The following is a 16,571-nucleotide window of genomic DNA, read 5'->3' on the forward strand; positions in this document are numbered from 1 at the left end:
TGAATTGGCATTGAGACCCAGCTGAAATGACTGAAATGACTGAAGTGTGGTGGCTGGCTACTGTGGTGAACTTGAGAGAGCCTATGCCATTAGGGGGGTGCCCACTGCTGATGAAGGAATGATAGTCTACTGTAGCAGATCTTTGAGTTTTTCAGTAGCAGGGAGAATTCTAGATTTTTGTATGAAATGTTAGCAATTAATTAGGGACTTCCCTGGCGGTCCAGTGGTTAGGACTCTGCAATTCCACTGCAGGGGGCATGGGTTCGATCCCTGGCTACACAGCATGGCCAAAAAAAAAAAAAAAAAAAAGACACCACTGTTGAGTCACACAAATCTCATCTGCAGATTGCTTTCAGCTTACGTTTATAAAATAGGGTTCACAATAGTAATATCTACCTCCTAAGTTTGATGTAAGAATTAAATGAGGACATTTTATGTACAGCATTTAGCTCAATGCCTGGCACATAGTGGTAAGTAAACGTTAGCTATTATTAGTAGAATAAATACTTTCTCCAGTCATCAAAATTCTTTATAAATATCATTTACTATTGTTTTTATTTTAAGAAATTATATAATACCTTAGTACATGTCTGTTGTAAAAAACTCAAACAATATGAAAGAATATTTAAAGGATTAAAATTGCATTTGCTTCCTACTCCCAACTCCTTTCTCCTCTCCGTGTATAATTAGGAAGCATATATTACAATATGCTATATTTATCCTTTTGGTACTTGCTTTTTTCACTTAATGTGTCTTTAGATCTTCCAAAGTAGGTTATACAAAGCTACTTCATTCTTTTTAAAGGTTGCATGGTGTATTCTTTAGTACGGATGTACCATAATTTATTGAATTAGGCTTCTCAATTGTCATTTGGGTTGTTTTCAATTTTTTGCTATTTTAAAAAAGGTTCTGCGAAGAGCATATATCTTTGTGCACATCTGCAAGCATTTCTCTATGCTTGATTCTTAGATGGAATTGCTGTATCAAAGCATATTAAGAATTTTCGGGACTTCCCTGGTGGCGCAGTGGTTAAGAATCCGGCTGCCAATGCAGGGGATATGGGTTTGAGCCCCGGTCCAGGAAGATCCCACATGCCGCGGAGCAACTAAGCCCGTGTGTCACAACTACTGAGCCTGTGCCCTAGAGCCCGCGTGCCACAACTACCGAAGCCCATGTGCGTAGAGCCCGTGCTCCACAACAAGAGAAGCCACCGCAATGAGAAGCCCGTGCACTGCAACGGAGAGTAGCCCCCGCTCGGTGCAACTAGAGAAAGCCCCGCGCAGCAACGAAGACCCAATGCAGCCAAAACTAACTAACTAAATAAATTTTTAAAAATGCTTTAAAAAAGCATATTAAGAATTTTCACAGCTACTGTACCTTTGTTAAATATATTTTTAGTAGCTTTGTAATATTCCATTTTATGACTCTACCATTATTTATTAACTCCTTTTGTTGACACATTTAGATGATTTCCAGGTTTTTGCCACTATAAATGGTGCTGTGGTAAATGTCTTTGTGAGCAGGTTATGTGTTTTAAAAGGTAAGTAGTCTGAGAGGAAGTTGTCAACTATTAAGTATATCTCTGACACTTTACTTTCCCAAAGCTATATATTATAAAAAGTATATTTAGTGGTAATATATTATTTTTAGAAAAAGTAGGACTTTGATAAAGTCATGGCCTAGGGTTTTTAATACTATACTCAAGATTTTTAGCATCTTTTATGATGTTTCATTTTAGGTGTTGTCAGCTGTAATGAAGAACACTGTGAGACAGAAGATTGAATAAAGCCTTGTAACAACTGGATTAGAGGTTTAGAAAAGAAAGTTAAAATTAGTCACTTTGGTTTTAGTGTTCCAATTTCATAATATTTATTCTTTCTTTTAAATAGATTTAGGGAGTAGAAATTAAAATTCAGTGCTACACGAAAGGATGCACTAATATTTGTTCTTTTTTTTTTCTTTTTGTATGAGAGAAGGAGGTAGATAACCAAGAGATATAGTGATTCATAATGAAATATACTAAGTTAAATTTTATGATGTCGGTTCTTGGCATTATAATCTATGTAACTGATTTAATTGTGGATATCTGGGTGTCTGTCAGGTTTTTCTATGAGGGACAGTATGTTTTCGGTATTTTAACAGTAAGCTTTATGCTCTTTGGAACACTTGTGGTCCAGTGTTTTAGTTATTCTTGGTTCAAGGACGATTTAAAGGAATCAGGCCAAGAAAGTCAGCATTGTTTTCTTCTACTTCATTGCTTGCAAGGAGGAGTTTTTACAAGGTGAGCATATACTTTTGATCATTAACACTATTATTCTTTTTTTCAGACAGAAGCTACCTTTCTGTATCTGGGTAGTCAGATGTACAAAGGTTCTCTATTTGCATGTAGCACAAGGGTTACTTGCTTCTCACTAGCAGTGCTTGTATGAGTCATTGAACTCTCAGAATTTTCCAGGTTCATTAACATAATGTTTTAATTTACCTAATTAAGTTACTTTTTCTAATATGTTATCACTTTTTTATGAGAAGGAAAAGGACTCATTTCTATGTCTTGTGAATCTTTTCTCATCTATTTTATATTTTAAGACTGATTATGTAAATATAGCCTTTCACTTGCAACTCTGATAGAGCACTTAATTTTTTAAGTTAATTGTACCATTGATTTAATGAAGTGAAATTTTTACTGCAATAACGCAGTAACCATGTGGTTAGCTTGGTACAGAATCATTCACAGAACTAAAAACAACCTTAAGAATCATGTTGTTTAAAGCCTGTTTTCTGGTTAAAGAAAATAGAATCTAAATAAGCCCTGAGAATTCTGTGATTTTCCATATACCTAATTTCATATGACCTTTTCTTCATTATCTTAAGAGATTTAATTCTGTTCAAAGCGATATATATATTAAAGGTAAAGAGAAGAATTAAAGACAGATATAAAATCATTGTTTTTCATAGTAAATTTTATCTGTATAAACAGTTGAATTGAAGCCTAGCTGTTATGGCAACATGGTAATTCAGCTTTTGAAAATGGACATTTACAATGTATAAATGTAAAATTGCAGCTTATAGCTGTTGTCACTTTTTAATGTTATAATTGACCTTGCATGGTGTGAAATAAAAGTTTAAACACTGGTGTAAAAAAAAATAAAGACATATTAAGAGGATAACGTATTATTTTGCTACAGTTAGGTTTTGAAGTTGGGCCATTTTTTTTTTTTTTTTTTTTGCGGTACGCGGGCCTCTCACTGTTGTGGCCTCTCCCGTTGCGGAGCACAGGCTCCGGACGCGCAGCTCAGTGGCCATGGCTCATGGGCCCAGCCGCTCTGCGGCATGTGGGATCTTCCCAGACCAGGGCACAAACCCGTGTCCCCTGCATCGGCAGGCGGACTCTCAACCACTGCGCCACCAGGGAAGCCCTGAAGTTGGGCCATTTTAATAGCCATCTTTCCTGAGAAAGATTTTAGTGGCAGTAGAATTCTAGACGAATAGTTATTTTCTCTCTGTATATTATATTCTCTCATCTTTTTGTTTCCATTGTCACTATTGAAGAGTTAAATGTCAATCTTACTGTTGCTCTTTAAAAGTATTTTGTCTTCTTTTTTTCCCTCTGGCTACTCTTATGATTTTTCTCTTTATCTTTGGGTTTCTAAAGTTTATGATATATCCAGGTATATATTTACTTTTATTTCTCCTGCTGGGGATTTGCTGGTTCTCTTGATACTATAGATTATTATCTTCCATGAATTCTGCAGAATTCTCAGCTATTATCTTTTGTAACATTTTCTTTACCATATTTCTGTCTCTTTTCCTTCTGGGACTCCAAACAAATTTAAGGTAGACCTTCTTGCTGTATCTAACATGACTGTTACATGTTAGATTGTTGATTTGGGATTTTTCTTGTTTCCTGAGGTAAGCTTGTATCACTATAAACTTACCTCATAGAACTGCTTTTGCTGTGTTCCACAGATCATTGTGTTCTCATGTTTATTTGTCTCCAGGTATTTTTTGTTCCTCTTTGATTTTGTCAGTGGTCCATTGATTGTTTAGTAGCATATTGTTTTTGTTTTTTGCATTCTTTTCTCATAGTTGATTTCTAGTCTCATGCCATTGTGGTCAGAACAGATGCTTGATATAATTTCAATATTCGTAAATTTATTGAGACTTGTTTTGTGGCTTGTCATGTGATCTTTCCTGGAGAATGTTCCATGTGCACTTGAAAAGAATGTATATCTTGCTGCTTTTGGATGGCATGTTCTATATATAATCTGTTAAGTCCATCAGGTTTAATGTCATTTAAGCCCAGTGTTTCCTTACTGATTTTCTGTCTGGATCTTATGTCTCTCCACCGATGTAAGTGGGTTGTTAAAGTCTCCTACTATTGTTGTGTTACTGTCAATTTCTCTCTTTATGTTTGTTAATATTTGCTTTATGTATTTAGGTGCTCCTATGTTGGGTACATATGTATACCCATATTGTTATATCTTCTTCTTTGATTGATCCCCATATCATTATGTAAGTCCTTTTTTGCCTCTTGTTACAGTCTTTGTTTTAAAGTCTATCTTGTCTGATATAAGTATTGCTACCCCAGCTTTCTTATGATTTACATTTGCATGGAATACCTTTTCCTGTACTCTCTCTTTCAGTCTGTATGTCTTTAGATCTGAAGTGAGTGTCGTGTAGGCAGCATATATACAGGTCTTGTTTTTGTGTCCTTTCAGCCAGTCTATGTCTTTTGACTGGAGCATTCAGTCCATTTACAGTTAAAGTAATTATTGTTAGATATGTCTTATTGCCATTTTGTTAACTGTTTTGGGGTTGTTTTGTAGTTCTTTTTGGCTTCTTTCTTCTTCTTTTGCTCTCTTCCCTTGTGATTTGATGACTATCTTCAGTGTTACGTTTGGGTTTCTTTCTCTTCTTTTGTGTGTATGTCTATTATAGATATTTGGTTAGTTATTACCATGAGGTTCATGTATAACAATCTGATCATTATACTGATAAGTGATTATTTTAAGGTGATGATGGTTTAAATTCAAACACTTTCTAACAACCATGCATTTTTGCTTCCTACCAGCCATGTTTACTGTTTTGACATCATATTTTACATCTTTCTGTTTTGTGTATCCCTTAACTACTTATTGTGAATATAGATGATTTTACTACTTTTGTCTTTTAAGCTTCCTACTAGCTTTATGAGTGATTGATCTACTACCTTTACTGTATATTTGCCTTTACCAATGAGATTTTTCCTTTCATAATTTTCATATTTCTAGTTGTGGTCTCTTTTCCTTAGAGAAGTTCCTTTAACGTTTCTTGTAAAGCTGGTTTAGTGGTTCTGAACTCTTTTAGCTTTTGCTTGTCTGTAAAACTTTATATTTCTCCTTCAAATCTGAATGATATCCTTGCTGGGTAGAGTATTCTTGCTTGTAGGTTTTTTCCTTTCATCACTTTGACTGTATGGTGCCACTCCCTCTGGCCTGTAAAATTTCTATGGAAAAGTCAGCTGATAGTCTTATGGGAGTTCCCTTGTACATACAGAGATTCTTCATTCTTACTGATTTCTTTGCTTAGTAGTTAGGGATGTGGGGACAAGCAGGTAGCCATTTGGAAAAAAATATATGAATTATAACTGGACCTTCACACAAAGTTCAGGGTTAGCCCATGCTCTAACATGGCACGTGATCTTGAAAAGAGTTTAGCCTGTTCTGTGATGAAGGTGAAATCTTTAGAAGTATATTGATAGAAACATAGAGATGAGTACCGTATTGGGAGAGATTTAAAAGGTTGTAGTTTATGTCTTCAGCTTCCCAGTCTTTGATATGACAGAACATGTGCTCTAACTCCTCCTAACCAGAAGAAAATCTGAAAGGATAAACTGGCAGAGTTTTGTTTCTGGAGTAGCACTAGGCACCCCACCCCTCCCCAACCCCCAACACTAAATCCCAAACCACAAGGACAAGAAAATAGTTTTTTCCCCTGTTTGCCATTCAAATGGACAGACCACAGATTGTAGAAATTGACCAGAATGGAAGTAAGAGGAAGCAATAGCCGGTATATGCAGCATAAGAACAGTAACGGTTTTGATTCACTTTAGAGTTGGGATAATTTCAGATTGCATGTTATGGACTATACATCTAGGTAAACTACCAGACACCAGGATAAATTTCAAATGAATCAAATATTTAATGTAAAAATACTTATATTATAAGAAAACATGGGAAAATTCCTTTATAGCCTTGAAATGGGGAAAGCCTTTCTAACCATAACTTAAAATCCCTAAGCTATAAAAATTATAGATTTGATAATAAAAAATGCATGCTAATTAAAAAAAGCAAAAATCTCCCAAACAAACAAAAGCAAAGCAAAAAGGAAAACAGCTTTAACAGGAGAAAATATTTGCAATTTTGAATAGAAAAAGGGCTAGTCTTTTAGTATTTAAAGAGCTTCTGAAGTCAAAAAGAAAAAGGTCATCCACCCAATTGAAACATGGGAAAACAGTGAGGATAGTTCAGAGAAGAGGAAATGCAAATGGCTCTTAAGTTGTCTGAAGGATGCTAAGCCTTGTTCATAATTTTAAAATTGCCAATTAAAACTTCGCTGAGATATTCTTCACCTACCAGACTTGCAAAAATCCAAATGATAATACGCTCTCTTGGTAAGGCATGGGAAAACAGGTATTCTCATACTTTGTTGATGGGAGTATGGATTGGTTATGGGAGTATGGATTGCCCACCATCCCTGTGGAGGGCAGTTTGACCATATTTCAAATACACATACATACCTTTAGGCCAGAGGTTCCTCTTCTGGGAATTTATCGTACTTGCAGACATGTAAAATGACATATGCACAGCTTTTCAATTGTAGTATTCTTTGTAACAGCAAAATATTAGAAACAATTGAAATGTCTGTTGGTAGAGTTTATGGTATACCTATGCAATGGCACACTACATAGCTATTACAAAGAATGATAAAGTACTTTATGTACTGAAATGGAAAGATCTCCAATATGTACTTTTAAGTGAAAAGACAAGGTGCATACAGCAGATATGATATGCTACAGTCTGTGTAAAACAAAGTGGTGAAAAGCCATATATACTTATGCTTGCTTGTATATGCATAAAGAAACTCTAGAAGGGTACACATGAAAGTAGTAACCATGAATTCTCATGGTCATAGGGGAGGGTGAAAACTGGGTAGTTAGGTCATAGGAGTGGCATGGAGTTTTTTCAGCGAATAACTTTTAAAAAAATGTTGGAATTATTTAAATATTTTGCCTATTCAAACAAAAAAAGAAGAAAAGGAAAAATTGAATTAGGTTTGCTATTAGTGATAAACAGATACTTGATAAACAGACACTTCCCTCTTTTTGTTTTTCTTTTTCTTTGTATTTTCTTAGTGCAGGAAGTGGCAGAATACTGAGATGAATAGTGAGGAATGAGCAAAAATTAAAACATAATTAATTTAAAACATAAGTTCATAAAAATGGGAAAATTATCCAAGGGTCTGTCTAAACTAAGTAAGGAAAAACCTGAGATTTACTGAACTACAGATTCACTTCCCTACAGAATAGATAAATTGAGTTTGTGTTGGTAGATGAAAGACAAGGAATGTCAACATGAATTATTTATTAGGTGTAAGTGCCTGTTGCTACTAAGTATGTTCTCACTGCTCAGGTGTCTGTGGAGTAGAACATTTCATTTTCCAGAATATAAATTAGATGACACTTCTGTATTTCCATTTTATGTACTATTTGTGATAAAACCTTTCTCCTTGCCAAAGGAGACTTTTCCTTTGATGGGTATATGAAAGGCATTTGTATTATTTAAAATATGGAAGTTATTGTTGCTCTTTTAAAATAACTGGTAAAAAAAGTTCAAATCGTGTGAAAGAAAGTACAATGGAGATGAGTCTCCTTCCTTCCGCAGGTCCCTGGGCCCTTCTTTATGGAGTTTCTTAAATGGGCATTAAATAGTTGAACATTTTTTCTTACCTATTCTTCTATTTAAAATGCTTTAGAGAGAGGTCATCTGGTAATGTTCAAATTTCCTAGGGTGCAATATTTATGAAACTTGAGGATCTGGGCCCTTTACTTAAATCTCTAAATATTTGAGGATTTTCCGAGGTATCTTATTGTTGTTGATTTCTCATTAAATATTGTTTTGATCAGACAACATAATTTGTGTGATTATAGTCTTTTTACATTTATTGGCTTGTTTTATGGCCCAACATATAGTCTAACTTGGTGAATATTCCATGTGCATTTGAAAAGAATTTGTAAATTGCTCTTGTTGAGTGTAGTGTTCTATAAATGTATAAATTAGGGCAATATGTATCAACATATTATTAAACATATTATTATAAAACATATTATTATTAAACATATTATTAAACATATTATTAAAATCTGCTATATTCTTACTGATTTTTTTCTTTTGGCCTACCTTTTCTTTCAATTACTGAGAGATGAGTGTTAAAACACTCTAATATTGTGGACTTATCTTTTTCTCCTTGTACTTTGAAAATTTTTGCTTTGTGTATCTTCAAATGGTATTATCAGGTACATTCAGATGTCTTCTTGAAAAATTGATTCTTATATCATTATGACATGACTCTTTATCTCTGTTAATACTCCTTGATTTGAAATCTATTTTGTCTGGGATACTAATATAGCCATACTATTTTTTTGTGATTTCCTTTCAAACTATTTGTGTCTTGTTTTTTAATTTTATTTTATTATTTATTTTTGGCTGCGTTGGGTCTTCGTTGCTGCGCGCAGGCTTTCTCTAGTTGCGGTAAGTGGGGGCTACTCTTTGTTGCAGTGCGTGGGCTCCTCATTGCTGTGGCTTGTCTTTGTTGTGGAGCATGGGCTCTAGGTGCGTGAGCTTCAGTAGTTGTGGCATGTGGGCTCAGTAGTTGCAGCTCGCAGGCTCTAAAGTGTAGTCTCAGTAGTTGTGGCACATGGGCTTAGTTGCTCCGCGGCATGTGGGATCTTCCCCTACCAGGCCTTGAACCCGTGGCCCTTGCATTGTCAGGCAGGTTCTTAACTACTGCGCCACCAGGGAAGTCCCTCAAACTATCCGTGTCTTTATGTTTAAAGAGAGTCTCTTCCAAATCATATAGAGTTGAATCTTGATTTTTTTATCCAGTTTGACAATCTTTTATTGAAACTTTCAATCCATTTACATTTCATATATTACTGTAATTATTGATATAGTTGTCTTCTGGGCCTGCATGTTGTTTTGTTTTTATTTTTTCTGTTTGGGTTCGTTGAGCTTTATGTTGTTTTTGATCAGATTTGGAAAATATTTTTCGCCAGTATGTTGTCAAGTTTTTTTTTTTCCTGCCCCATTCTCTCTCTCTGTTTCTTTTGGGACTTCAATTACACCTTTGTTATTGAGGTTCTGTTAATTTTTTTCACTAATTTTTTCTCTCTGTGTTTTGTTTGCTAATTTCAATATCTGGGTCATCTGTGGGTATGTTCCTATTAACTGATATGTTTCTATTAACTGATTATGCTCTTTAGCATAAGTTACATTTTCCTCTAAATTTGCATATCATTTAATTTTTTATTGTGTAGTGGACATTGTGATTGATACCTTGTAGAGACTCTGGTTTCTGTTATCTTCCATTGAAGAGAAAGGAGATAGTTAAATTATTGGCAAATTACCTTGACGTGATACAGAGGCTTGGTTTAGGCTTTGCTAGGGAAGGTCTATTTTGCTTTTGTTCTTAGTCCTAGGGGAAGTCTTACAGACCTGAAGTATGGTCTTTACTCCTAACGTATCACCCTTTTAGCGTTTCAATGGGATGCTTGAAGTATTTACCAAGCCCCTCCAGTTTGGTGGAACTTAAACTCCAGACTCTTCCCTGTGGTAGACAGCTGCCAAAATCTCTGCTCATTCTTGCCATTTTTCCTCAGTTCTTGGAGCCTCACCCTAGATATACTTAGTAAGGGGTTGGCCAAGGATTTAAGGAGGGTATATGCAGATTTGGGAGGTTTTTTACTCTGTGGCTCCCTCTTTTCTAGGATCCCTCTTAATTTCTAACCACTCTGGCAGATTCAACCTTAGTTCTCTCACTCTTTGAGCCAGTAATAATTTGACTTTCTGCTTGAGCTGTATCTACTTTTTGCCATTTGGACTGTGGGATGCTGGTAGAGGAAAAGCCAGATAAATGCATCTCATGCAGTATGGTTCCCTTCTTTCAAGGGTTAAGTGCCCTCATCCTTCTTCCTACTTTTGGTTGCTCTTTAGTGCCTTGTTTTCTTTAATATTTTGTCTGTAATTTATCATTGTCATCAGTAGGAAGGTGAGCTTGATACAAGGGAATCTCTCATCACTGGAAGCTGTTTCCTCTTTATCTCAAATAAAAGAATACATTGTGATAAAATATGCTAAGAAAGCTCCTTCTGTTTCTTTTTCTTTGGTCTCTTCATCATTTCTCCCATAAAACTGAAACAATATCCTATTGATTAAAAAATTATATTCATACTCCCCTTCTCATGAAATTATCCTCAGATAAGCAGAACTTTGCATAGGTTTGCTATTAATTGCTACAAAATTGGAAAATATTCCTCTCTAAAGTCACTGGAAATATTAATGTGCTCATCTGTAAACAGCTCCATCTTTTTTTTTTTGTTGTTGTTGTTGTTTGTTTAACAGGCACTGATATACCACTTAACATGTGCCAGTTACTGGTCTAAACATTTTACGTGTATTAACTCCTTTAATCCTCATATCAACCCAATGAGGTAGATATGATGATTACCCCCTTTTTCAGATGAGGAAACTGAGGCATCACTAGGAAGTGATGGAGCAAGGATTTGAATCCAAGCGTCCTGGCTTTTTTAGAGTCTGTACACTTAATCACTGTGCTCTGCTGGCTTTCTCACTCTATGCTGTCTGTACTGATTTTGTTCTAGGTATGTACTTGTTAATGTTTGTGAATTTTTCAAGTTTTTCAATTAGCAGTATCTATCCTTCTGCTTTAAAAGGATAGATACCTTTAAGAACATACTGTATTACATATCAGTCTTACATAATATACATACAGGAACTCCCTGTTGTGCCAGATACCCAGAAAAGGCTCAAACATAAATTCACTTATAAATCTCACCTATAAATCCTGGACAGTGTTAATCATTTTTTTTCCTATACTTTTACAACATAGTATTTACATTTCTGTTGAGTGGTTATTTCTTCTGCCTTGTATTGCAGCTAGCAGTTTATAGGCTTGACCTTCCTATTAGGTTGTAAGGTCATTGAAAGTGGAGGTCATGCCTTCATCATTTTTGTAGACACTCTACCCTGGCATCTAGTCCACATTGAATATAATGGACCATGTTATTCTAGAACTGTGATGGTAAAAATATACTTTTATTTGCTAGGTGAAGAATCTTTGCATATCCATATATGTATACATCTTGTTTAAAATGAGAATATCTTATATTTGTGTTTTATTTCAACTTTCCAAAGTCCTTTCATATCTACTGTCTCTATGGAAAGATTGTCATGAGCTCTCATTTATTCATTCATTCAGTAAATATTTTCTTAGAGCGGCTATGTACTGGTACTATTTTAGTTTCTCAGGACATAGCAGTGAACAAAACAAAGTCCCGGCTTTCATGCAGATTTCATTCTTGTGAGAAGGTACAGATAAGCAAAAATGTGTCAAGAGATGATAAAGAAAAATGAGGTAGGATAAAGAGATAGAATGCGATGGATGGTGTGATCTGGAAAGACCTCTGTGAGGAACTGGTATTTGAATAGAGACCTGAATGAAGTTAAGGAGTAAACTTGCAAAATCTCTGGGGTTTAGGAGAGTTCCAGGAAGAGGGAGTAGCAAAGACAAAGGCCTTTAACTTGGGAAAAGCAGTAAGAAAGGTACACTGAAATTGTGGGAGAAATGAGAGGGAAAGGCAGATTATGGAGGGCCTTGTAAGATGGGGTAAAGACTTTGTGTTTTATTCTAAGTATGATGGAAATCATTGGAACATTTCGAGTGGAGGGGTAACATCTAAATTATGGTTAACAGGTTCAACCTAGATGTGTGTAGAGAATAGGATGTATAGGAAGCAGGAGTAGAATCAGAGAGACCAATTATGAGGCTATCAAAGTAATCCAGGCCAGAGATGTTGGCTGCTGAAACTAGGATGGAGGCAGTGGAAGTGATAAGATGTGTTTAGATCTGGATATATTTGAAGTTAGAGCTAAGAACCAACAGAACCTGCTGAGGAAGTTTTATAGGGTATGAGAAAAAGAAAGAAGTTGGGAATTATTCCCACATTTTTGGTCTGAGCAACATGGTGCATGTTAGTGCCATTTACTGAAATGGGAAACATTGACAGAAGGAGCAAGTTGAAACAGGATATATATCACTGCCCTCATTTTATATATGGGGAAACTGAGGTGTAGATAAAGAGTTTTGATAAGCTTTGGGCTAGAATCCTGGTTGTCTTATTGCTAGCCTCAGATATTTTTGAAATAAGTGTTTCAGTTATTTTTGTTATTAATTTTACTTGGATGATGATAAGTCATGTTCATTTAAAAATTCTTTGTAAAGAAGAGCCTGAGCAAGAATGTTTTAGGAGTCTTTGAAATTTTATGTTTTCCAGGGTGATAATGGTCACAGAGCCTAGCACCTTGTAGATTATGGAGTACAGCTGACCCTTGAACAACATGGGTTTGAGCTGTGTGGGTCCACTTATATGCAGATTTTTTTCAGTAGTAAAGACTACAGTACTACACGATCTGAGGTTGGTTGAATCCACGGATGTGGAACTGAGGATACAAAGGGCCAGCTATCAATTATGTGTGGATTTTTTGACTGCACAGAGGGTTGGCATCCCTAACTCCACATGTTCAAGGGTCAACAGTAATTATTTGCTAGATTAAACTGAAAGAAGATTCAATCTCATCTTCAACCTTGACATTATCATAAGGGCATGTATTTGTCTTTTAGTTAAGATAAATTGCATGAAGTGGAAATTGCAGTTTGTCTTTCAGAAAATAGTGGTTAAGACTAGGAATGATAAGACATAGGTTTGGACTTTAGGTCTGCCCCTTACTCTCTGCGTAACTTTTAGCAAATCACTCTACTGTTCTCAGCCTAACTTTTCCTGTCTGTGATTTGGGAATAATACCTACTCATCTCTCATAATAACTGTGAAGATGAAAGAAGATCATGTATGCTTAACGGTGCTAGCACACACTGGCACATCAGACATGCAATAAAAATTGTGGAGTCTTAAACCTCAATAAAGCTACAATGAAATATTTACATAGTTGAGAGAAATTTGTAGTAGAGAAAGTTTGTGGGAAAATTCTATTCTTAAACACATGTTGCTTTTTTTTCCAAAATTATTATGTAAATTAACACACATGTTATAAAGAATCTATTACTGAAGATAAATATTCATGTTTACTTTACAGGTATTGGTTTGCCTTGAAAAAGGGTTATCATGTGGCTTTCAAGTACACCAGCAAAACGGATAACTTCGTGGAAGAACAAATCGATCCTCATAAAGAAGTTATAGATAGGGTGACAGATTTGAGCATGCTCAGGCTATTTGAGACCTACCTGGAAGGCTGCCCACAACTTGCTCTTCAGCTCTACATCCTTCTGGAACATGGTCAAGAAAATTTCACTCAGTGTAGGTCTTTCTTAATAGCCTGTGTTAGATGGATGCCACTGATATTTTATGTCAACTGTGTAACTCTTTGGCAGGTTTTAGAATTATTTTTATTGTTTTTCTTTTTAGAATTATGTATTTTTTTTTGAAAAAGAAGTACATGGTTCAAAGGTACTTTGAGGTATATAAAGGTATACTGTCTCCCTCCCTCTTCTTCCTTTCCCTTCCTTTGTCTGCCCAGAAAACAAACTATTTTTTTTGAACATTTTATTTATTTTTTATTTATTTTTATTTTTTAATAGATCTTTATCGGAGTATAATTGCTTCACAATACTGTGTTAGTTTCTGTTGCACAACAAAGTGAATCAGCCATATGCATACACATGTCCCCATATCCCCTCCCTCTTGAGCCTCCCTCCCATCCTCCCTATCCCACCCCCTGTAGGTCATTGCAAAGCACCCAGCCGATCTCCCTGTGCTATGCTGCTGCTTCCCACCAGCCAACTATTTTACATTCAGTAGTAAAACAAACTATTATTGTCAGCTTTCTGATGATTCTTTCAGAAAAAAAAATGTAAAAGCCTATCTTTCTCTTTCCTTCTCTCTCTCTCTCTCTTTTTTTTATAGAAATGGTAGCATAAAAGCCATCTTTGTTTTTTGCACTTAACATATCTTGGAGATCTAAACGTATCAGTACAGAAGAAGCACCCTCATTTATTTTTCTTATCAGCATAGTATTACAAATTATGGATGTATCATGAATTATTTAACAGGCTCCCTTTTTATGTTAATTTAGGTTGTTTCTAATATTTTACTGTTGCAAAAAAGCTGCAGTGAATAGTCTTATGCATGCATTCTTTTGCATGTGTGAAGTTTAGCCATAGGGTAAATTCCCAGAATCGCAATCATTGGGTGAAAGTGCAAGTGCTACAAAACTAATGAAAGTTTTGCAAATCGGTTGATACGTTGCTCTTTTATAGCAGATTTCCTCATTAGGGTTAAATGTACATTTTTAAAGGACAATTTGGTATTTCCATTAAGAAAATCTTTTAATAGGTGTTTAATTTGAGATGTTAAAAGAACTATTTATTTGCTAAAAATAGTCCCAGTTTTCATTAGTGACTAGGATTCCATGCAGACTTGGATTCACCTCAGAGTAACAGATTGTCCTCTCCCCTGGAGTTCCCTCTATGCTAGACTCACCTGTGAGAACACTTCATTTCCCCAAACAGTTTTCTTGGTCCCAGTTTCCCACAAACCTCTAGATTGTAGTCCCTTCTAATATTTTTACCTTTACTTTGATTGTTAGTGCACCACTGAAATGAACCTACTGTGTATGAGACCTCTTTTTCCTTGTGATGCAAAGAATTTGTGGGTTGGGATTTATTAGTCCCTGAAGCTAAAGTTCAGCATATAGAGTTTACAACCTGTATAATGGTAGATCTACTGATGTTAGCTGTGGCTGCTTCTGTGTGGTGGGATTGTGAATGATTTTATCTATTTCATCTTCCTTATACTTTTCTGAATTTCCAAATTTTCTACAGTAACCATGTATTGTTTTGATAATCAGGAAGAATAATTCAAAATGTAAAAAAAAATCAGTTTATATATAGAACTACTTCAGAAGACTGAACAAATTCTTTTATCTTTGTTCCTTCTGAAATCATGCTAAAGAGGAGAGTAACAAGTAAAAACAGTATAAACCCATAAGGACAAAGAGAATGCAGAGTAGAATAGCAGATTAGAAATGTCAACAAATATTTAGGAGATGGAAAGCAGTTAGAAAACTTGGGTTATTCAAATCAGTTCCACCACCACTAAAAGGCTAGATTATTTGAATCAACTCTCCCCCTGAAATTATCTAAAACAATTGGTTAAGTATTTTCAAAAGTCTTCATAAAAGCTTAAAACAATCTGATACAACAGGCAAAAATATGCATGAAAGTGGGAATGCAGCAGGTTTGAGTAGGACTGTGAAGGCTTTATACCCTGAGGGTTTTTACTGAACCTTACAAACAAGCAGATCAGTTTTGATGGCTTCCCAGGGTGTGGAGGACTGGAGACAAAACTCAGGGTCTTCACAAGGGAGGGACATCTGGTAGAAAATCCTAATCCATAAAACTGGCACTCCAAAAGTCACCCTCCTCAGGGTAAAAGTGAAGTTACCTACCTCTAAATGAAACTTGACTGCATAAACAGAAATAATACTATGTGGCTAAGAAAAAGAAAGAATGAAGGCAAGCAGTAGCATGAAAGTCAGGTGGAAGATGGATGGAGTTAAACTGTTTTAAATTCCTTGTATAGTTCAGGAAAAAGGTAAAGCAAAAGTGGATCCGCGTGTAAAACAAAAACAATTAGAGAGACCCTGTTTTTGAAAAGAAGAATGTAATATTAGGAAAACAGAATTATGTTAGTGTGCTTGGGCTGCCGTAACAGAATACTATAGACTGGGCAGCTTAACCAACAGAAATATATTTTCTTACAGTTCTGGAGACTAGAAATCCAAAATCAAGGTGCCAGTAGGGTTGGTTTCTCGTGAGGACTCTCTTTGGGTTGCAGATGGCCACCTTCTTGCTGTGTCCTCACATGTCTTTCCTCTGTGTATGGAGAGAGAGATCTCTGGTATCTCTTTCTATTCTTACAAGGATACCGGTCCTATTAGATTTGGGCCCCACCTTTACGAACTTACTTAACCTTAATTGTCTCCCTAAAGGCCCTATCTCAAAGTATAGTCACATTGGGGGTTAGGGCTTTAACATATGAATTTTGGAAGAATACAGTTCAATTCATAAAAGACATGAAAGTAAGCATTCTTTTAAAAATAAAATAAAGAACAGTAAATTACAGGGATAAGAAAGCTGACCAATACCACAAATTTCACAAGAGAAAGAAAAGTAATATATTTTTATTATTTTAATACTCTTTTATCTAATTTTTTTGGCTG

At 35.5% G+C, this 16,571-nt stretch overlaps 1 protein-coding gene across 1 annotated transcript in view; it reads left to right on the forward strand.

Annotated features, from left to right (window-relative positions):
* Positions 1–1,744: 1,744 nt before the first annotated feature.
* XKR9 (XK related 9) overlaps positions 1,745–16,571 on the forward strand; it is a 38,467-nt gene continuing 23,640 nt past the window's right edge. Inside the window, exons 1-2 of the mRNA XM_004327561.3 lie at positions 1,745–2,281; positions 13,428–13,648. Coding sequence (XP_004327609.2) covers positions 2,010–2,281; positions 13,428–13,648 — 493 coding nt within the window. The 5' untranslated portion in view covers positions 1,745–2,009. The remainder of the gene's footprint in view (positions 2,282–13,427; positions 13,649–16,571) is intronic.

The sequence above is a fragment of the Tursiops truncatus genome, chromosome 17 (genome assembly GCF_011762595.2).
Source record: "Tursiops truncatus isolate mTurTru1 chromosome 17, mTurTru1.mat.Y, whole genome shotgun sequence".
Lineage (NCBI taxonomy): Eukaryota > Metazoa > Chordata > Mammalia > Artiodactyla > Delphinidae > Tursiops > Tursiops truncatus.